We start from the raw sequence: 22,278 nt of genomic DNA, 5'->3' as shown, positions 1-22,278 counted from the left end.
GTTCCTGGAGGGCTCACTGGATGCCATGGCCACCCCCATCTCTACCTGGGAGGACACCGAAGCTCGAGGAAGTGCGGTGACAGCTGAGCCACAGAGTTAGTGAAAGCTGGAGGCAGGCTTTGAACCCAGCTTGTCCGCCCAAGAAGCTCACGCCTGTTCCAGGCACAGCCTCTCGAGTGCTTCCCGTGAGAAGCCAGCAAAGCAAGGCCAACTGCTCCAGTAGCGGGTCGTATCAGTAGCCGCCCACGTCCTGAGATGTGGACACCCAAGATAAGAGAGGAAAAGCGCTGGCCTGTGAGGGTCACAGAATCGAAAGGGTAAGAGCTGTGCTTTGAACCCAGGCTTGTCTGAATTCAAAGCCAGCGGGATATGTAACAGGTCTGGGGGGCCAGCTGTTCTGCTCACATTTGCAAGGAACGTTGCCATGGTGACGCACAAGCTGCGTCTTGGCCTGCCAGGGTTCGAGTGCCCGCATCCCTGTTCCTACACTATAGACTCGCATCTGTGTTAACCCTGATGTCCAATGTCAATGTGCGTCCGGACCCCAATCAGGTAATAGCGTGTGAGGACTTCTTAAGCAATATGTGCATCAAAATTCAGTTATTAACATCAACATCCAGCGTGTAGATGCGTATGTAGGTTAATCACTTTCATTTGCATATTGTTCGTCCTTTTTCTTTTTTATATACATTCTCTTAGAAATAAGAGGCTCCTGCAAACAAGAAACATTACTTGCTATGAGTAAAGACACTTGGGCCCTAAGCGAGACCTCTAATTCAAGATACTCTAGCAGAGGGACCTGAAAATTTGTATCTTTCATAAGTACTCTGGGTGATCGCGATTATTAAGAAAATGTGGGAAGCACCCGCCTCTTTAGAGAGGCTGAATAGTTAAGCCCTAGCAGCTAGGCAAAAGTGGAAGGAACCTTGTCCAAGCTTGTATACTGGCTTAGGCCCTTGGGGACATTATCTGGGCCCCCTGTAGATGTCATCTTACTGCAAGTTTATAAACGTTTCCATCATATGGGAGTCATTTCGCTGCTTATATTTGGACTGCAAATGCACGTTTGGTTTCATGAGGATAAAAAACATCCCACAACCGTCCTATTTCATCCGGCTAGAAAATCACTTACAAGTGAATGATCATTTCTTTCTTCTGACCCTTGGAACGTTGCCTTGAGATTTTCAGAGAAGCTCAGTTGATCGCCTAGGGCTAGGTGAGTGTGTGGGGAGTACATGTACCCATACCTGGTTTTCCAGATGGGGCTAATTAATGGCATTGGATATTGGCAGAGAAGACGTGAGCTAGCTGAGAGAATTTGGGGAGGAATGCGCAGAGATAAATTGGTAGGACCTTCTAGAAGTAAGTATGGTATATGCAGAATGTTGTGGGGATAGAGTGCACGAGAAGATGAAGTGTTGTCCCTGGAACCTTCTTGAGTAGGAAACTACCCATGGGTCTGATGAGTCCCACCACTGTCCCTTATCCCCAATGCACACACACACCCACGTGCGCGTACATACACTGATACGCACACTCCACACGCATACATACGTGTACATGTGTGTATACACCTACCCACCCAGACATGCTCACACTGACATACAAGCACACATATGCCCACGTGCCCCAGGGCATTGGCATTAGCATTCTCACCCCTTAGCCTAGGGCCTTCAGTACTCATGGTCTTAAAATTACAGACCTGAAAACATTATTAGCTTCAAAAATCAAGAAAACGGCAACCCTGACATGATTGACTGCCTAGTTTAGTGTGTACGAAATGCAACAACATATTGACCCTTTGTCATCAAATTCAGTCTCCAAGAAATCATCCTCGCACTGGAAAATCATTTGTGGAGTGTATCTTTTCATTTTGAAAGGACCCCCCGAGTGCGCATGATCAATGAGAAATGATTGCCAGTGGTTCCTTGAGTAACTTGTTGCCTCGTCATTTCAAAAACAGAATTACAAAAATCCCTTCAAGATGCTTTTGGAGTGAAAACGTAGATTTTTATATGACATGTGGATGTGTTTTAGTATGTTGGGTATGATACGAGTGAGGTCTCACACACATGCACACTTCCCAAGTTCTCCCCCACCAAATGCTATTGGGCAGGCCGTATGGATGGAGAAAAATAAAATGTTCCATTCAAATCCTTGTCTTCAACTGTTGCAAGACTGTCGTAGGCTTTCAGGTCCACTCTCAGTCCTGTGACCATCGAGGAGCATATGATCTACCCCTTGGTACACCAGAAATGTGATTAAGAGACTTAACAGGTACACCAGGAATGTGATCAAGGGACTTAACAGCAGTAGCTTCTACTTTGCCCAAGTTCACGGGAGGCTGATGGACAGCTGCTGCATACGGTTGCACAGGATGTACACTGTGTAAGGGTATCACAATCCAAGGGAAGAGTGTTCCTATTGAGGATACCTACGTTTGAATATTTATTACGACAGCATTTCAGCAGCTGGCATTAAAGTGCTCTTTGCTAAGAAAAGCAGTGTGAGGCAACACTTTGGACAGTTGGAAATGACTGGATCTTGAAGAAGGTGTGCCTTTAGCGCAAGGGTGACGCTTGGGCTGTAGCTCTGGACTGACGTAGCCAGTGGTGCTCCTACTGTTCCGTTTATCTCTGTCATCCCTTCACCGTAGGACGTGGGGCCTTGACCTAAAGAGAATTGCTCCTTCACACGAGACTGTACCCCCTGGTTCTCAGTGTCCAGAAGCCATCCTATCTTCTCTTGACTCCACCCTCCCTCTGTGTTGAAGTTTCTCCAAAGTCCCCGCTTAGGCCCAGCAGCGGCCGTCGTACAGAATGGATCCACACACATAAACAATAAATATTCCCGTGCCTCGAACTCTGAGAAGGGAGACAGGCAGCTGAGTGGCCTCATTTCCCTGGGGAGCCTCTGCTTTTCCAATTAATTTCAGGAACTGTGTGTTCTTGCCAACCTATTTTGGTCTCCGTCCCCCCAGGGACGACTAGGAAGAGGCTCTCCGAGGGAGAGTTCATCTCGGCTACAGCCGGCACTGCTCAGGTCGCTCTGCCTGCGAGCCCCTGATCTTCCTTCCTCCCTCCTCTTTCCCCACTGGCTCCCTGGGGGCCGAACCCCAGAACCCGACCGCTCAGGCGAAGAGGGCTTGACTTGCTCAGATACCACAGAGCCCTGCCGTCACCCCCACCCACTCGCCGTGCCCCTGGGCTGCCCGCCCTCCCTCCCTCCCTGCTGAGCTCCCAGCTTCTTGCAATCCAGGACCTGGAGGAGTGTCTCTGCTCCCCCGGATGCCCTTCCAACTTCTCACCTCTCAGGCCTCTTTGGGAGGCCTTGCTGTGAATCCTTGACGTGGCTTGAAATTATTCGACACATTCCTCCTCTCTTGCTCTTCGAAAGTGTTCAATGGGGGGCGCCTAAGTGGCCCAGTCGGTTAAATGTCTGACTTTGGCTCAGGTCGTGATCTCATGGTTCATGAGTTCAAGCCCCACATCAGACTGTGTGCTGACAGCTCGGAGCCTGGAGCCTGCTTCGGATTCTGTGTCTCCTTCTCTCTCTGCTTCTCCCCCGCTCACACTCTGTCTCTCAAAAATAAATAAACATTGAAAAAAAATTTCTTTAAAAAGTGTTCAATGAGAGTAAATATCTTTGGAGGACACCCCTGCCACAGTCTTGTAAGGAATATAGTTCTCGGTCCGTCTCACCCGGTGTTTTCCAATAGATGTTAAAAGAGACATCAAACCCATAAGGTGCTCCTTGTAATCATGAGAAGTGCGTACCTTACTCTGTCTTTGAAGTTTTATTGTGAAATAAGCGTTTCAGTTCTAAGAAATCCCACAAAAGGAAAGAGAGGCCAGTTTTACCGTAATCTCCTACCTGCTTGTAATAAACTAATAGCAGTGGACTTGGTAAACTGACATACACTTAATTAGAAGTAAGGTAATCTGTCCTTTCAGTCAGCCCTTTGTATGCAATTCCTCCCTGGAAATCCATCCACCGCAACTTAATCTTATCCTGAACTTTCAATGGTCTCATGTACTTGCTTCCACTGGTATTTGAGGGATTTAGGTTTGGAATGTAAATTACGTTTTATATACGTGTCAGAGGAGTCCGTGCACTGGCAACGCGCCTCTTCTGAAGGTCATGGCTCCTGCCAGGCTGCCCCGTGCACCCAGCTCTGTCTGCAGATTCCAGGAATGAATCTGAGGGTGGGGTGATGTTACTTGCCCTGGGGCCGTGTAGTGTTCCTTATGTTCCCCCTCTCGGCTGCCCACACCTGTGTCAACAGTTCCTGTTTTCAACTCTCCTCGAATTACTCAGTTTGAGTGGACCATCTATTCCTGTTGGGGCTCTGACTGACACAAAGAGTGAACCCAAGTGAACTATGTGTACAAGGGTCTGAAGCCGCATGGTGCTTTGAGGAGGTTCTAGAAGAATACCGGCTTGGTACGGCGGAAGGCTGAGGGGGGCAGGAAGCAGCAGCTGTAGAGGCAATGATGCTGATGGCTGTTGCTGATGTCCATGACCTGCTCTGGGTGCTTGGGGCTTCCCAAGCATCACCCCATTTAGCCCTCCCATTGTTATTCCATTTCACAGGGGAAAGAGCTGGGCTTATTGAGTTTCAGTAAGTTGGCCACGGTCTCAGAGCCAAGAAGGGCGGAGCTAGACAGAGACTCAGGCACTCGTGATCCAGTGCCCATCCTCCTGTGAAGGTGCTTGGACTTGATCCCTCAGGCAGCCACGTTTGCCTACCTTTCCTGTCTACTCAGCTTTACCTTGGGTCGTGAAACTCATTTCCCACAAAAGGACGTCACCTTTTTTTTCAACAGCTTCTTTCCTCATAACCGTGCGTCGTTAACGCCAAAAGAAGGTTGAAGACACAGTGATGTTAGAGCAGAATTTAATGTGGCATGGAGTTTCCTTACACTTACAGGCAAGATTAAACCCGGTCCTGAGTGACTGGTGGAAATCCTGGAAGGGTAGGTGCATTCTTGAATATGGGGTTCCTGTTAGGTGGGTGACTTCCTATGTGTCCCTTGATGAATGCTAATTTTATCAGAGCCCATTTAGAGAGAGCTGCCCGATGGCTTGTGCTGACTTTCCCAGAAACGGCAACCTGGGTCATCAATTCGGCCACATGTCAGAGTTCCCCATGAGGTAAAACACCAGGAGAATGACTTGTGTGGTCTATTCCAAAACCAGCATGCTGCTCACATTCCCAGAGGGAACCCCACCAAATCTAAAGGCCTTTGTATCTCTGTGCAGACATCTCCTCCTGGAATTTTGAGTGCTTTGTGTCCAGAAGGTTCTTTGTCTTCCTTCTGTCAAGAAACCAAGAACTAACTCCCTAATGTGAGCTGAAAATGACAATCTCTGTTAAGAACCATATGCACAACTAGTGAATTCTTCTCTGTGATGTTGATGGACAGGTTAGCGAGAGAAGAGGGAGGAGGAAATGCTTATACTACACAGAATCTAAGCACCCTCTCTTAATTAGAAAGGAAGGAGGGAAGGAAGGAAGGAAGGAAGGAAGGAAGGAAGGAAGGAAGGAAGGAAGGAAGGAAGGAAGGGAAGTTGGTTTTGAGCTCTATGCATACAAGTGGAAAGACCTGACTAAGAATCTTGGGAAATTCCCAGGCCAATTAATTATGGCAGGCTAAGGGACACCGACTTGCTTCCTGCCTTTAGAGGCATAGCTATTGGGACAAGGAAGATCTTCCTAGTTGCTCTGTGCTCTGGTGGCACAGGCAGGTTCTGGATGGTTCTCTGAACCAGGTGTCAGGTGTCTTCATTTAGTCATTTAGTCCCATTAGTTCTTCAGAGTTGCAAATACCTGAAACCTTTTATTAGAAGTAGGAATGATATCCCACTAGGTTTTCAATTTGTTCTAGTGAGGGAGAAATAGTAATTGGAATACCAGCGATCTAAGATAATATTGCAAGACAAAAATACACATTTAATTTCTCCTTTGTGTGTGTGTGTGTGTGTGTGTGTGTGCACGCATGCGTGTGTGTGTGTTTTGCAATCTATGTATTGGGGCCCTTGAATCACAGCTGTTTATTTGATGCTGTATAAACAAATCAGTTTGTCAGTTCCTCTACTGATGGACAGTTGGGTTGCTTATGGTTTTGTTCTTTTTCTGTCTCACCAGCAGTGCCGTAAGAGACATCCTTGATCCATGCCTCCTTGTGCACATACGTATCAGTTTCTCTAAGATAGATACCAAGAGGCTGGCTTGCTGGGTCATAGAGTATTATTAACTCCCCTAGGAATTCTCGAATTGCCCTATTAAGTGAGTGTACTAATTTACAATTCTGCCATCAATGTTTGGGTTTCCATTTTCCTCTGACATTCCCACCGACACTTGGTATTATTAGATTTTTGTCTTCTTGGTTTTTTTTACATGGTAAGTGTGACATTTTGACAATGTCTGTCTGTTTTTAAATTTTCATTTCTTTGATTTACTGTATATTTTCTTGTTGGCCAATTAATCTTCCTTCTCTGTGAATGGCATGGGTCAACTGAGCTTATCATAGTGGTTGTCAGGGCTTCTTTATTTAAGTTGGATACTAATCCTTCAGTTCCATGGATTGCAAACACCTCAGTCTATGGCTTACCTCCCTATTTTTGGTGTCTTTGACAGATAGAAATTTTTACACATTTTAACTAATTAAATTTATCAATCTTTTCCTTGTATTTAGACCCAACATGTGGAATATTCTGCTCATTCTTCTCTTCTTTCCCCCTTTCATATTGCTCTGGGGATAGATTGCCAAAACTCTTATGTCAAATTTAGACTGAAAATGTTCACGTGAACCATTTCAGGGTCAAAATTAGGCTCATAGAACACTGGGGACAAACCATGAGGTCCCTGTGGCACTGCTGAAACTGAATCCAATGTGAAATACCAGAGCAAGGAACAGATGTTTGCTTTAGGAAAACTGATTATGCCATCCTATTTCAGTGTTTACCTCTGCTTGTGGTATTAGCCATGGATGGTGATGTAGCATTATACAAATACCAGTTTACCCTGGGCTTTGTTCTTCTTTTGGAGTGAGTATCCATTTACAGTGTATATTTATTTAACGTCCAAAGCCCAGATGTTCCTTCTCTCCTGTTTTACAACATAGGATCGGTAAGATTTCTGTAATATCCTCCAGGAAATGATGCTAATTGAATCCAGAAGAGAAAAGAAAGAAAAGGTTTTAAGAAAGAGAAGTTTTGTTTACGGAGACACATTATCTCCTGGGTTCAAGTTGTCACATGATTTCTGACTACTTTTGGCCTGTAGGAGTGAATGCATTGATTCTAAATCTTCCAACTGTATTACATAGGCAGTTTAAAACAGCTTCAGTAAGGTGTCTACATAACCAGGAATTCAAAGCAAAACAAAATACAAGAAGGCAATTCACTTTTTGCTGCCCGGGAAGCAATCTCATAGGAATCTGGAAGACTGCTGATGATTGTCTCTCTATGCCTCAGCTTAGCTGGAACTCTTGGGGCTTCAAACTCACCAGCCCTAGCCTTTCAACAATTTTTATTCTCTGAAAATAATTAGAACCAGAACCAGTTTACATCAAAGTGCTCAAGCATCAAGATTGTAAACAGACACTTGTTAATTCCCAGATACAGGATTCCAGATTATTTACTAGCTTGGGAGTGTAAACCTGTGATTGTTTCCATTTTACATATTTTTCTCTAGGCTCTTTGGTCAATTTCCCAAAGCCATTTTTTTTTACTTTTAAACAAAGTCAAGATCCTCAGAAATATGCCTGCCTTATGTTTCCTAACAAAATGTATAATCTAATTGAGAAGGATCCTATTTTTCCCCCATAACACTTATCTAAAATGCAAGTGCAGAAGTTTCTAGATAAGGCAGCAAAGGCCCTTGGGTTAGGGGTCCACCTTTGTTTTACAATTGGCCAAAAACTAGATGTTTAAAGGGAACATAAGATATGCAGTTATCTCTTGTTTTTTTTTTTCCTTGTAAATATCCTTTAAATGAAATGTCCATTTCCCTTTGAATTAAGTGAAAGATCCAAAGCAAACAACAGTGATCATGCGGTTACTCTGTAGGGCATTTTGTGGTTCTTAGAGCCCTTTCATTTCATTATTTACCATCTCGTTTGATCTTTACAACCTCTCTGATAGGATGGGCAGGCAAGGTGTGATTTAATATGTGAGTTTTGAGGTCTAGACCAGGCTGAGCTATTACAGGCCTCAGGAACAGGCAGCTCTCTGCTCAAGTTTATATACGCGGTTGAAAAACTTGTGTGGTCATCTTAGTATGACAGCCTCCCATTTTATTGTACCTGAAAGTGTGACTTGTTCCATCCAAAAGGTGAGTGTAAGAGTAGACTTAAATGCCTGTGAGTTTAAGCCCTTCTCCCTCAGGGGCCTTTCGTCAATAGCTCAAAGTGAGGGTTTGAAAGACCAACAAGCTTGTCACAGATCAGGACAATTTTGAGGCAAGGCTTACAGTCCAGAGTCCCAGGGAAACGTCTGGCTGAAGCTACTCTTTGCGCAGCCATGCCTGAGATCACAGTATTGCTTGGTTTCCCCCAGCCTTCTCCGTCCTACTCTTCTAGCCCTTACACATCTCTCCATGATAAATTCCTTTTTTTAAAAAAATTCTTTTTTTTAAATCTTTACTTATTTTTGAGAGAGATACAGACAGACAGAGTGTGAGCAGGGGAGGAACAGAGAGAGAGGGAGACACAGAACCTGAAGCAGGCTCCAGGCTCTGAGCTGTTCACGCAGAGCCTGATGCGGGGCTTGAACTTACAAACTGTGAGATCATGACCTGAGCCAAAGGCAGATGCTTAACCACCTGAGCCACCCAGGCACTCCTCTCCACGATGAATTTCTAGTAGAGGAATCTGTGTCTCAGGGCCTGCCTTTAGGGAACCCCATCTAAGACACCTAGATGGCTAACACTCATTCTCTAGATCTCAGGTCAAATGTCACTTCTTAGGAATTCCTAACTAAAGTTCTCCTCCTGCCCCAACTGATGAGCATCTCTCCATGATAGCACATCCTAATAAAATTTTTATATGTGCTGGTTAGTCTTTGATCCTAAGACACATAAGGCAGGAGCTACATGTGTTTGATTTAACACTGTGTCCCCAGTGCTTAGTATAGTAGCTCAGGAATAATCAATAAAGATTTATTAAATGGGGGGGGGGGGGAAGAGGACACTTTACGATGGCTATTGGAAAGTAAGGCCTAACTGAATTCTGCCTAATTCATACTTGGAAGGCGAGTAGGCTGCCTTAGAAATGCTTTTAAAGTGCAGACTCACATTAGCCCTTCTTTACCTTCGAGCAGCTCCAGCCGACAGTGCCAGACATCAAAGAAGGGATCTGGGAGTGAACTCATCGACGTGAAAATACCGACGGGCTCATTCTGGGGCAGTTCTGCTAGATGTCAATGTCTGCTAGACATTAACCAGAATATCCAGAATGCTATTAAACTCCATTTTCAGTAGTTTATTTCTTGAGATTATGTAAACATGACCAATTCAAACATGGCCTGGGTCATAAATACTGCAGGGGGCTTTTTCTTTTAAGTAAATGTTTATTGAAGTATAACCTATGTAAAGAGAAGGACAACTCCTGCCTCGCTCAAGGACTTTTCACAAAGGAATATTCCCATGCAAATACCATCTCGATCAAGCAACAAAGCAGGGACCCTGAAGATCCCTTGTTCCCCATTTCAATGAACTGCTTCCTTCCTCCTCCCTGGAGATAAGGGCTATCCCGACTTCAATCACCAGTGACTGTCACCAATGTAACGAGGGCCAAGTTAATTAACACATTCATCACTGCACATAGTTACTTCTTTTTCGGTGAGAATGCTACTCTCAGAAAATTTCAAGTACGCCATACGTGTCATGAACTAGAGTCCCCATGCTGTACATTAGACCCTCAGGACTGACTCATCTTGACTGGATGTTTGTGCCCTTTGACCAATGTCTTCCCAGTTTCCCCACCCCCTAGGGCCTGGCAACCACCAATATATTCTCTGTTTCTGGGAGTCTGACTTTTTTCAGACGCCATGTATGTGGGATACCATGTAGTATTTGTTTTTCTGTCTCCGTCTTATTTCACGTAGCAGAACACCCTCCAGGTTCATCCATGTTGTCACATATGGCAGGATTTCCTTCTTTTATGGCTGGACAATATTCATTGTATATCCATATCACATCTTCTTTATCCATTCATCTGTTGACAGACATGTAGGTTGTTTCCACATCTTGACTACTGTAAACAATCATGCAATGAACATGAACGTGCAGATATCTTTTGGGAATCCTGTTTCCATTTCCTTTGGGTATGTACTCAAAAAGTCAGATTGCTGGCTCATGTGGTAGTTATTTTTAATTTTTTGAGGAACTGTCATACTATTTTCCATAGTGACTGTACCGATTTGCATTCCCATCGACAGTGCACAAGGGGTCCCTTCTCTCCACATCCTTGCCAGCTCGTATCTATTGTCTTTTGAATAATAGCCATTCTAACGATGTGAGGTGATATCTCATTGTGGTTTTGATTTTGCATTTCCCTGATGATTAGTAATGTTGAGCATCTTTTTATATATCCGTTGGTCATTTGTATGTCTTCTTTAGAAAAATGTCTACTCAGATCTTTTGCCTGTTTTTTTTATTGGATTGTTCGTTTTCTTGTTTTTGAGTTGTAGGAGTTCCTTACGTATTCTGGATGTTAAATCCTTTTTGGATATAAGGTTTGCAGATATTTTCGCCTGTTCCATAAGTTGTCTTTTCAATTTGCTGGTAGTTGCCTTTGCTGTGCAGTAACTTTTTGGTTTATGTTGTCCTCCTTGTTTATTTTCGCTTTTGTTGCCTGTGCCTTTCGTGTCCTATCCCAAAGACAACTGCCTAGACCAGTGGCAATGATTAGTTTTGCCTATTTTGAACTATGTGTAAATTGAATCATATAGCTTATATTCCTCCATGCTGATTTCTTTAATTCAATGTTATATTTGTGTGATGCATTCATATTTTTCGATGTAGTGGTAGTTTGTTCATTTTCTCTGTTCTGTGCTATTCCTTTATGTGAATATGTCACGTAAACAAATATACCAGTCAGTACTGATTTGCATTCCTTTAGCAATACGTGAATTCCCAATCTTCACCAGGACTAGGCAATACCACCTTCTCAGCTCATCTTGTGGGTGTGTCGTATTATCTCATTGTGGTTTTATTTTATTATTGTTATTGTTATTATTATTTTTTTTAATTTTTTTTAATTTTTATTTATTTTCGAAGGAGAGAGAGACAGAGTGTGAGCAGGGGAGGGACAGAGAGAGAGGGAGACACAGAATCCGAAACAGGCTCCAGGCTCTGAGCTGTCAGCACAGAGCCCGACGTGGGGCTCAAACTCTCGGACTGTGAGATCATGACCTGAGCTGAAGTCGGACGCTTAACCGACTGAGCCACCCAGGCGCCCCTGTTATTATTTTTACGGAGAGAGAGGGCAAGCAGGGGAGAGGGCAGAGGGGGAGAGAGAATCTTCAGCAGGGTCCATGCTCAGCTTGGACCCTGATATGGGACTTGATCTCACAACCCTGGGATCATGACCTGAACCAAAATCAAGAGTCATTCAACTGGCTGAGCCACCCAGGTAGCCCCTTCACTGTAGTTTTAATTTGCAGTTATCTGATCTCTACTGACGGTGAGCGTCTTTTCATATGTTAATTGGTCAATTTAATATCCTCTTTTGTAAAGTGACTGTTCAAGACTTTTGCCCAAGGCTTTTAAAAATGGTTATGTGCCTCTTTTTTTTTTTTATTATTGTATGAGTCTTTTAAATGTAAACTGCATATAAGTCTTTTGTTGGATATATGTGATGAAAATATCTTCTACTCTCTGCTATTGGGGGCTTTTAAAAAGGGGGCTGGGAGTTCGTTGTGTAGAAATTAGGATCATGAGCCCTCCTTGGCTCTCAAGAAAGTGGACATTTGAAGATAAAGGAAGAGGAACCCAGATCTTGCGCTCTTTAAGTCTATTGCAACTTTCTCGAAGTAGGATTCCAAGAGCAGCTGGGTATGCTTCATATACTTGATATAATTAATCATTGTTTATTTGCCTATTCTCTCACATGCTACAAGAGTGTCATTAGCCATTGATATTCCAGCAGAGTATATCACACATAATAATGTAGTACTGTATAATTAGGTTAATGGATACTTGAATAACTACTGTGGTCGTGCACTACGCTGAAGGCACAAAACTGGTATGTCAGCATGCCTTCACCTGGTGAGATTTTAGAGCCCTGTTGGGATACTTTTGTATCTGTTATCTTGTTTGATCGCATGAAGGTAGGGTGATGACCAGACTGGTGATATAGAAAAATATATTCTCCTGCTCCTCAAACCTTTGTTTTCAGTTAGTCATTGCCCTAATTCTACAAGATCTTTATTTCCAGGAAATGCCTTGGTCTCATTGTGAGAGCCTGACTCATTCATAACTGATGAAATTCTCTTTCTCAAAATGACTAATTTAAATAAAACATGCACAAATGACTTAGCTATATTTTTAGGAAACTACAAGGGAAAAAAGTCCAGAAAATAGGGATACTTTGTTCCCTGCCATCCACCCATACTGCTTAAATAATAGATATTAGTCAACTGAAATCATACAGAATTTATGAAGGGCAAATCTGACAAGGTGCTCTATTATCCTAAACATCGGAGAGCCGTAAAAGGGTATACGATGTAGTTCCTACCTCGAAGAGCTTTGAACACATTGGTGGTGATGGCGGTGTGCGTCTGTGTGTGGAAGAAAAGTTCAAGAAGGTGACAACGCCAACAATGACAACACGAACAAGGCCCCCGCCAAGTGAGAGGAAGCAGAGTCGCAGGAAGCATTACTTTGGATTTATTATAATGAAGAGGAATGGTTGTATTCATTAGGATAATGGAGCCTGCGACTACCACGCTAGTCCCAAAAGGTGTAATCCCTCAAACGCAGCGAAAGGTTCTCAGTCATCAAAAGTTAAAGACAGGTGTTCCTGACTGGTGGTTGATTCCGCTCCACATGGCAAGTTAGAGACCTAGGTCCTTTCGTATTGTGGGCCCACCGTGTTCAACGTATAGCTTCCAGGTTTGCTAGGCTTGTCCCCATGAAGCTGGCAGAAGGAGAAAGAACATGGAAGATGGGACGTTTGAATAGCCCGATGTGAACGTCACTTCCACTCAAGTTCCATTGGCTGGAACTTCACCATGTGGCCCACAGCTCACTGCGAGGCGGGGGGTCGGGAAGTGTAATCCCGCTGTGTGTCCGGGAGAAGAGATGGGTTTGTTGGTCACCTAGCAGCGTCTGCCACAGGCTTCATGGTGGCAGGGCAATTAAGATCGGTCTTGAAGTGACGTGCAGTATTTTGACAGAGATTCGAAAGCATTAATCCGGGTAAAACGCAAAGCATGAAAAAGGACGCAGGAGTAGTTGACAACAGCAAAAATGAGAGCGCACCCTCGGAAAATGAGAAATGGTCCGGTTATGAGGAGCTTGGCGTGGGCTGCGTGAGAGAAACCGATGGAACGATAGGTGGGGGCTGTTTCCAACCTGAAGCCGCATTTTTAGAGGTTTGCAACTCATCCCCAGAAGCTTACACCCACCAGGGGGCTTCTGGTTTGGTTTTATTTGTTTTGTTTTGTTTTGTTTTGTTTAACTACCAGAACTCAACTCCCACTTGCAGGACAGTTGGGGTTGAGATTGATTTTCTTGCTTTTGCTTCCTACTCTGGCCTTTCCTAGAAAGTGAGTTCTTCTGTTTGTCTCCACCACGTGGTGGCAGCGGCCAAGAGGGGGTGAAGACCCTCAGTGTGAGCGGCTTCATTCTGAGCTGTCAGAAATCTCCAGGGGGTTCTCCTGTGGAAACACCAGTCTAGAGCATGGTATTTGCTGAATGCTGTGTTTGGGATGGATCCCAAGTTCAGTAGAGGGAGGAGGGCGGTGGGGGGTGGGGGCAGGGAATTCCTTTCTTACTCTAGGACGCCATCAGCTCATGCTCAGGATCCCGGGATTGAATTACCCACATTGTTATCTTAGCTTGCATAGCTGCGTCTGGGGCTCCTCTTTATAGAAATATCCGGTCCTCTAAAACTCCAGCCTCAGCCCTCAGCCTTCTGACCTTCTGACAGTGATTAATTGGGAAGGGTGGGAGCTAGGGAAATCCTTTCCCCTCCCTTTAGATCTGCCAACTTGGCTTTGAACCTGCAAGAGTGTCTGAGCCAGGAAATGTATGTCCACCCTTTTCTTACCCTTATGTCTGTTCCATGCTGCACATTCTATTTGGCAATCATATACAGTCATATTTGCTAAATGAATTTTGACCTAGGCTTTACTCTGTGCTGACACTGGGAAGCTTCTGTGTGACTTATTCTACCTCCTTCCTTCAGCTTCTGACTATGAAATTAATGGCTGTGAAAATTTACCTTTGATCTACAGTTTGGGGAGGATTTCTTTCATTGTTCCTACCAGGATATAAGTGTCATTTGTGTATCTTTCTTAGGCCACTAAAAAAAAAAATACACAACAGAACCTTTGATATAACCCTGGAACATCTAAAAAGTGCTTCTTTTCAAAGCAAACTTGAAAGAGATTTAGCACAAAATTTTTCAAGATCTTGAACACATGAACTATATTTGGTATCATGGAAAGGAAGGTGTTTGCTTTCCTGTGGCAAGGGTTTCTAGATATTCTGTTTTCTCCAGCTGGCCACAAAGTAAAACCTAAAGAAAACAAAAAAACCTAATGAAATCATGATTGCATTGTGTCCTCTGTCCTTTATGCACGTTTCTTCCTCTTCTTCACCAAGACTCCCGTCCTGGTTCCCGTTCCTGGCCACCTTCTGTGCTTATACCCTTTGAAAAACTAGATCTTGTTAGCGGCAGGCATTTGGTGTTTTTTTGCTTTTTGTTGCTTGCTTGTGGGAAAGATGAAATTCGTTAGGTCATTGGTACAGAACCGGATCATTCCCCAGCATACTCTCTGAGATCTGTATGTCTCTTAAAACATTTGGGGTGACAACATGGTATCGTGGACTGGAACATGAGCAGAAATTAAGCAGAATGTGGGTCCAAATTCTAGCTCTGCCTCTTACCTCTGTGGAATCTTAAACAAAACACGTGACCTCTCTACTCTGCTGAGCCTGAATTGTGACAGCATTGATTAGTTTTAGCTGTCCTTGAAGTGGATATAAATGGGACGCTACAGTGTGTATTTTCTTCTTCCCCGTTTCTTTTACGTGATAGAATGTGTGTGAGATTCATCGTGGGGTTGCATGTAGCGGTGGTATGCTCAGCGAAATTTAAGGGAGCTCCTTCTATATCACAGAGCCTCTGTCCGTTCTACTCAGTGGACATCCGGGTGGTTTCGGTTCTTCTGAATCGTGATTCTGTGATCATTTTGTGTAAAATCTTGCGTTCGTATTCTGTTGTGCACTGTCCTACACTGGGCTCCCCAGGAAGCAGCTCGGAGAGAGATTTGCTTGTGGGAAGTTTATTCCTTTCTGCCCATCCAGATCAAACGTGTCTTCGAAACCAGCACCTGCCGGGGGGAGTGAGGAAGGGGATTGGACAGAAAGAGAGAGGTTGGACTGTGGTGCAGTCACGACAAAGACCTCAGCCAACCTACGCGGATCTCTGGAGCTGAAATGGCCCTACAGAGTTAGGCCAAATAGGGGCAAGGAGGCTAGACCTTTAAATATCCCACATTGACCAGTCATTGGATGTGGACTGACCCAGGAAAGGGAGCATGATATTTTTAAAGTTTGTTTATTTATTTTGAGGGAGACAGAGACGGTGCGAGCAGGGGAGGGTCAGAGGGAGAGGGAGAGAGAGAATCCCAAGCAGGCTCCATGCTGCCAGCTGCAGAGCCTGAGGCGGGGCTTGAACCCGCAAATCGTGAGAGCATGACCTAAGCTGAAACCAAGAGTCAGACGCTTAACCGACTGAGCCACCCCAAAGTGGTGCCCCACTTTGGTGCCCCAAAGGGAGCAAGATTTTGAGTGAGACATCTCTCTTTAACAGAGAGTAGGAGACATATCTGTGAGCTGTTAGCTATCAACATTTCTAACAGCTGGTAGAGTAAGTCTTTCGATCCTAAAAGTCCTACAGTGTGTGTGCGTGTGTGTGTGTGTGTGTGTGTGTGTGTGTGTGTGTGTCTGTAGATAGTGTCCAATAATATTCCAAAGTGTTTGTAACCAACCTCCCTCTTAATTTAGATTCTGAACTCCCCAAGTGGGATCTTACCATAAAGACAAAGGAACATTTATAGAAGGGAAACATAAATGAGAATATTCTGTACGTTAACTTAATATTTTCTGTGTTATGGGGAAAGCAAAACTGAGAAACATCGGAGTAGGCTATTTGTCGTTTTCTACCTTAGGGCTTAACATCCTGAAAAATGTCAACACTGACCAGAATGTTCCGAAGTCTAGTCACGGAGTTAATAAATTCTAAAGACTTCCTTCTGTGCTGAGAAAAGAAAGGAAAAGAGATATGAATTGACTGTTGCCTTGAATTTAATTTTTCAGAGTGGCCAAATCGATGAAGGTTCCTGTGTATGAGACCCCAGCTGGATGGAGATTCTTCTCAAATCTGATGGACTCAGGACGGTGCTCTCTGTGTGGAGAAGAGAGCTTTGGCACTGGTAGGTTTTTGCTGACGTAATGTTACCAGAGAGGGTGGCTATACCCTCTGTGACCCCAGTTTGGAGACCTGTGAGCCCACTGTGAATCAAATGCTAGAGGAAGAGATAATTAGAGGGAAAAAAATCAGAGAAACCTGGGGGGATATGTGCTATGATACCCTCGTCTCTTCTGTCCATTTTTTTTTTTTTTTTGGTTTTTATTTGGGTCATATGTAACTCTACTTTTAATTTTTTGAGGAACCTCCATTTTGTTTCCCATGGTGGCCGTACCAGTTTCTATTCCCGCCAACAACACATGAGGGTTCCCCTTTTACCGCATCCTCACCAACGCCTGTTGTTTCTTGTGTGGTTGATTTTAGCCATTATGACAAGTATCAGGTGACATCTCATTGTGGTTTTGATTTACATTTCCCTGATGATTAGTGATGTTGAACATCTTTTCATATGTCTGTTGACCATCTGTGTGTCTTCTTTGGAAAAATCTCCCTTCAGGTCCTCTGCCCATATTTTAATCAGATTGTTTGGGGTTTTTTTTTTTTTTGGTGTTGAGCTTCATAAGTTCTTTATATATTTTGGATACTTAACCCTTATCAGATATATTATTTGCAAATATCTTCTTCCATTCAGTAGGTTGCCTTTTTGTTTTGTTGATAGTTTCCTTTGCTGTGCAGAAACTTTTATTCTGATGTAGTCTCAATAGTTTATTTTTGCTTTTGTTTCCCTTGCCTTAGGAGACATATCTAGAAAAATGTTGCTATGGCCCATGTCAGAGAAACTGTCTGTTTTCTAGGATTTTTTATGGTTTCATGTCTCACACTTAGGTCTTTAATCCATTTGGAGTTTATTTTTGTGTATGATGTATATTTACCCCAAGGAAACAAAAACCCTAATTTGGAAAGATATATGCACCTCTATTTTCATTGCGGCAGTATTTACAATAGCCAAGATATGGAAGCAACCCAAGTGTCCATTGACAGATGAATGGATAAGGAAGATGTGGTATAGTGGTGTGTGTGTGTGTGTGTGTGTGTGTGTATACATACATACATACATACAGTGGAATATTACTTAGCCATAAGAAGAATGTGACCTTGCCTTTTATAACAACATGGATGGACCCAGAGGGCACTGAGTGAAATTGGTCCATCAGAGAAAAGCAAGTACTGTATGATTTCACTCCAGTGTAGAATTTGAGAAACAAAACAAATGAATAAAGGAACAAAGATACAAGCCAGAAAACCCTCTAGACTCCTTTTTAAAAAAATTTCTTTATTCTTGAGAGAGAGAGAGAGAGAGCAAGTGGGGGAGGGACAGAGAGAGAGAGGGAGACAGGACTCAGGACCTCTGCTTGGTACTGATGTAAGATTCTGGGCCCAGAAAGGTTTCCTACCCTTTCTCCAAAGGGAGAAGGTTTTTGCTTCAAACCCTATTCTTGTAGCAATGGATTTTTGCATGGGCTTTCAGGATGAGAAAGTTTGCAACTTGTGCCTCCGAAAGTTTAAGCCTTTTGTTTCCTGTGAAGGAAAGTTTTGGGGAACTCAAAGGGCTTCATGCTTATGTCTCAGAAGCTGCTCCTTACCTGCATGCCTGCACCACCATATCTCCCTCTCTCTCTGTTTCCAGTCTTTTCTGTGATCACCCAGTGACTTAGAAGTGTGTCCCTTGTTTCTGGGGATTCCAAGCAATTTTAAACTAACATGACTAACATGACTATACTTGGCCTTTAAGAATTTTTGAGCCTCTTATGTGACTTCTTAGTTTTTACTTATATGGAAGCATCCTCTTTTTCCTGTGCTCTCCTAGAGGGGTGACAGTTTTGTGTCTTGTTTCTCCTTGAAAGGGGTTGTCAGTTTTTGGAATTCACTTTATTTGCCTCGTGACCTCAGGTTTCTGATGGGTTCAAGAAAAGTTATGATTTGGTAGGTTTCTGGCCTTTTCTTATTACTGGGATAGGAGTAACATTCTCTTGGAGATTTCTACATCCTAAACAGAAATGCAGAAGTGGAATTCCAAAAGTAATTTTTAAATCATTTCTCTCCTATTCTCACCCCTTCCTTAATAGTTTTTTCCAGTTGGGATCCAAAGATCTTTAATTTTAATTTTTTAAAATGTTTTATTTATTTTTGAGACAGGGAGAGACAGAGCATGAACAGGGGAGGGTCAGAGAGAGGGAGACACAGAATCTGAAACAGGCTCCAGGCTCCGAGCTGGCAGCACAGAGCCCGACGTGGGGCTCGAACTCACGGACCGTGAGATCATGACCTGAGCCGAAGTCGGCTGCTTAACCGACTGAGCCACCCAGGCACCCCGGGATCCAAAGATCTTAATATTATAACTTATTGATATCTCTTAAGTATCTTTTATCTTTTATTTTTTTATGCTTATTTATTTTGAGAGAGAGATTGAGTGAGCAAGGGAGAGGAAGAGGGGGAGAGAACCCCAGGTAGGCTCCACGCTGTCAGTGCAGAGCCTAATGTGGGACTCGAACCCACACACTGAGATCATGACCTAAGCTAAAACCAAGAGTTGGGTGCTCAATCACTGAGCCACCCAGGTGTCCCCTCTCTTAAGTATCTTTTAATCTGCATATCGTCCTTTCACGTGTTCTCTAATTTATTAATTGAAGAAACTGGGCCATATGTCCTACAGAGCTTTTAACAGCTTTGATTTTAATGTGGATATCCTCGTTTTTCTTTCCAATTTCTTTGGTGCATATTCATATAAGGAGAAGCTCTTGATTAATATGCCTTGTCTCTGAGGTGAAACCACCTTAGGACATTCTATTATTAATAGATATTTTCTTTTCTAGCATTTTCTTTTCTAAAAACTCTACAATCTCTTGTGACTTTTTTAAAGGTATACAGTCATATAATCTATGACTGAAAGATTTTTTATATTTCGTTTTTTAATAGTTATACCTCTTATGTCATATTCTTATTGCATTAGGTATAATCTTCAAAATTGTATTTTAAAATAATGGTGATAACTCATGACTTTAATGGAAACGGATTGACTATTTTACTGTCTGTTGTGGTGATTGCTTTTTGATGGGGGTAAAATCTTTATCAGGTTTATGTAGATAATTTTTCCCATTCTCATTTTAGTTAGAACCTTATTCGAAACAGCTGTTGGATTTATCAGGTGCCCTTTCAGGACCTAGTGATACACTAATACTTCCTTTTCTATTTTATTATGAACGTTATGAAATATCATGATCGAGGTGCTGATGTCAAACCATCCTTGAATTCCTGAGACTGAAGTCCTGTTTGGTCATGCTTAAACAGATTGCTGTAAAACCACGTTAACTGGTCATAATGACAGCACTTCAGGCTATGTTGGGGTTCTGAAGAAATTTCATCCTGGGCAGTTTTCTTCTCTGGTTAGACCCAGAACTAGAAGGTATTTAGAATACAAGTGCTTAAGATCACACCTTAAGAAACTCAGGTCTTTGGTTACATAATTAGAAAGATGCACAGATGATATTCTACAGTGCACAAACTTTAAGTGTCCATGATGGAGGAATAGCAAAAATGCTGTGGTAGATGTGCAAATGCTTTGGGACTGGAGGTTCAAAGGAGACTCCAGGAAAGATCTGGAAGCTGGGCTAGTTCTTAAAGAATGGGAAGGATTTGTACACACAGAGATGAAAGGACCGGGCCTTGCCAGATGGAGGGATCGATGCCAAGAAAGAAAAACGAGGTTGGAGAGCAGGGGATATGTGTTACCAGTAGCCAGTTGTTTGGTTTGTCCGAAGACATGTTTTCCAAATACGAATCAAGACTCATTTGGGGTCATGAGATTAGTGAAATGTCATGAGCAGCTTGTGAAAAGCAACGGAGTAGGCTAGAAACCTGTTGGAATGCATCGTGTTTAGTAAAGGTAAACGTTTATTCTGAGAAGTGTGTATATATAAAAGTGCCCACAAGTATCTATGTGTATACTTGGTCTCCTTGTAACGTGTGCTTATTGTGGGTCGTGGCCAAAAATTTCTGGAAAAGACGGGCCTGTAGCGGAGGTCAGCAAACATTTCTATAAAGGGGTTGGAGAGTAAACACTGAGGATTTTGCAGACTACTGCCTCTTTCGCGGTTCCTCAGCACTACCTCTGTAGCACAGACGTGGCCATAGACAATACATAAATGGACAAGGAGGGCTGTGCTTCGGTAAAAACTTACGTAGAAAAATAGGCAAATCTCTGATGTGTAGGATGGGTTAGAGGAGGGATTATCAAGAAGCAGTACCAGGAGGAGAGGTGAGGAGGGGTCAGTTTGTGAAGCCCTTCACCTGCCTAGCTGAGACGATGGGGCATGATTCGACCGGAACTGGGAAACCGTGTTCTGCACTGAAGGGACTTCTGCTCGCAGACACCTTTCAGAGCCCGACGCGGGGCTCGAACCCACGAACCGGGAGATCATGACCTGAGCCAAAACCAAGAGTCAGATGCTTAACCCACTGAGCCACCCACGTGCCCCTACTTGCAGGCACCTCTCAGCAAACTTTGCTCTCGGACAGTTACGCAGATTGCAACTCGTAGGCTGGCCGAGAAGGGGATTTTAAAAGTCTCTCGCAGTCGGGCTTAGTTACCAGTTTTTCCTTTTAAGGAGCATGAGGCATTGCCGCCTCCGCCATTCTTCAGGTTCGGGTGACTTTAGCCTCATTAGCCTGATTTGACAGATAGAGCTCCTGAGCCCCAGAAGTAGTGAAGTGACTCACGCGGGGCCCCCTGGCTTGGAAAATGTCCCTGCTTGAATTACATGACCGTTGACCCGAAAGACTGGTTTCCTGCCCTACACTGTGCCATTTTCCACTGTGTCGATCAGTCTTTCTGGTGAAAGCATTGACGAATTTTATTTTTCAAGCACTCAGCAGTAAAGGACTATTAGGTGGCCTCAGTAGCTGGACCACTCAGTCTTGCAAGGAGAAAATAGCTTCATTCTGCTCTTATTCTGGGCTTTATTAATGCCAGTTTTTGAGAAGCACTGAGCTGGTGTGTCAGAATCACCTGGGAAACTTGCTAAAAATGCGTATTTTCTATCCTACCCTTACTTGGAATATCAGGAAGGGCGGGGCCTGAGAATCTGCATTTTAAATGAGTATAGTTGTGTGGTTTTTTTACAGTTTGTTTATTTTTGACAGAGAGAGTGTGTGTGTGTCTGCATGAGCACATGTGTGTGTGCACAGGTGTGGGGGAGGGGCAGAGAGAGAGAGACAGAAAGAGAATCCTAAGCAGGCTCTGCACTGTCGCTGCAGAGCCCTATACAGGGCTTGAACTCATGAACCATGAGATCGTGACCCGAGCCGAAATCAGGAGTCAAACACTCAACTGACTTAGCCACCCAGGCGCCCCTGTGATTTTGATGTGCAGTCAAGAGTAGAAACCATGGCTCTAATGAAAACCAGCATTTTTGTTTTCTTCAGGAATGATAGAAGGAGTATCCTTGATGTGCCACGGGGTGTGGTCCAGGAAGTCTAGAGGCCCCAAAATGTGAGGCTGATGAGTATATTCAAGACCCTTACCTGTCAGTCACAAACAAGCCGCATGGCCTCTCTGACCCTCAGGTCCAGTCTGTAAAAGTCAGCTGATCACGGGAGTTCCCTACCTTCCTTG

The 22,278-nt window shown here is 43.6% G+C and overlaps 1 protein-coding gene across 1 annotated transcript in view; it reads left to right on the top strand.

Annotated features, from left to right (window-relative positions):
- The window catches only part of PGM5 (phosphoglucomutase 5), a 179,423-nt gene that overhangs the window by 91,786 nt on the left and 65,359 nt on the right, over nt 1–22,278 (top strand). Inside the window, exon 7 of the mRNA XM_027041085.2 lies at nt 16,556–16,671. Within this exon, the coding sequence (XP_026896886.1) occupies nt 16,556–16,671 (116 nt within the window). The remainder of the gene's footprint in view (nt 1–16,555; nt 16,672–22,278) is intronic.

The sequence above is a fragment of the Acinonyx jubatus genome, chromosome D4 (assembly GCF_027475565.1).
Source record: "Acinonyx jubatus isolate Ajub_Pintada_27869175 chromosome D4, VMU_Ajub_asm_v1.0, whole genome shotgun sequence".
NCBI lineage: Eukaryota > Metazoa > Chordata > Mammalia > Carnivora > Felidae > Acinonyx > Acinonyx jubatus.
Note: the sequence above shows the minus strand (reverse complement) of the source record. Positions and strands in the feature narration are given on the sequence as shown.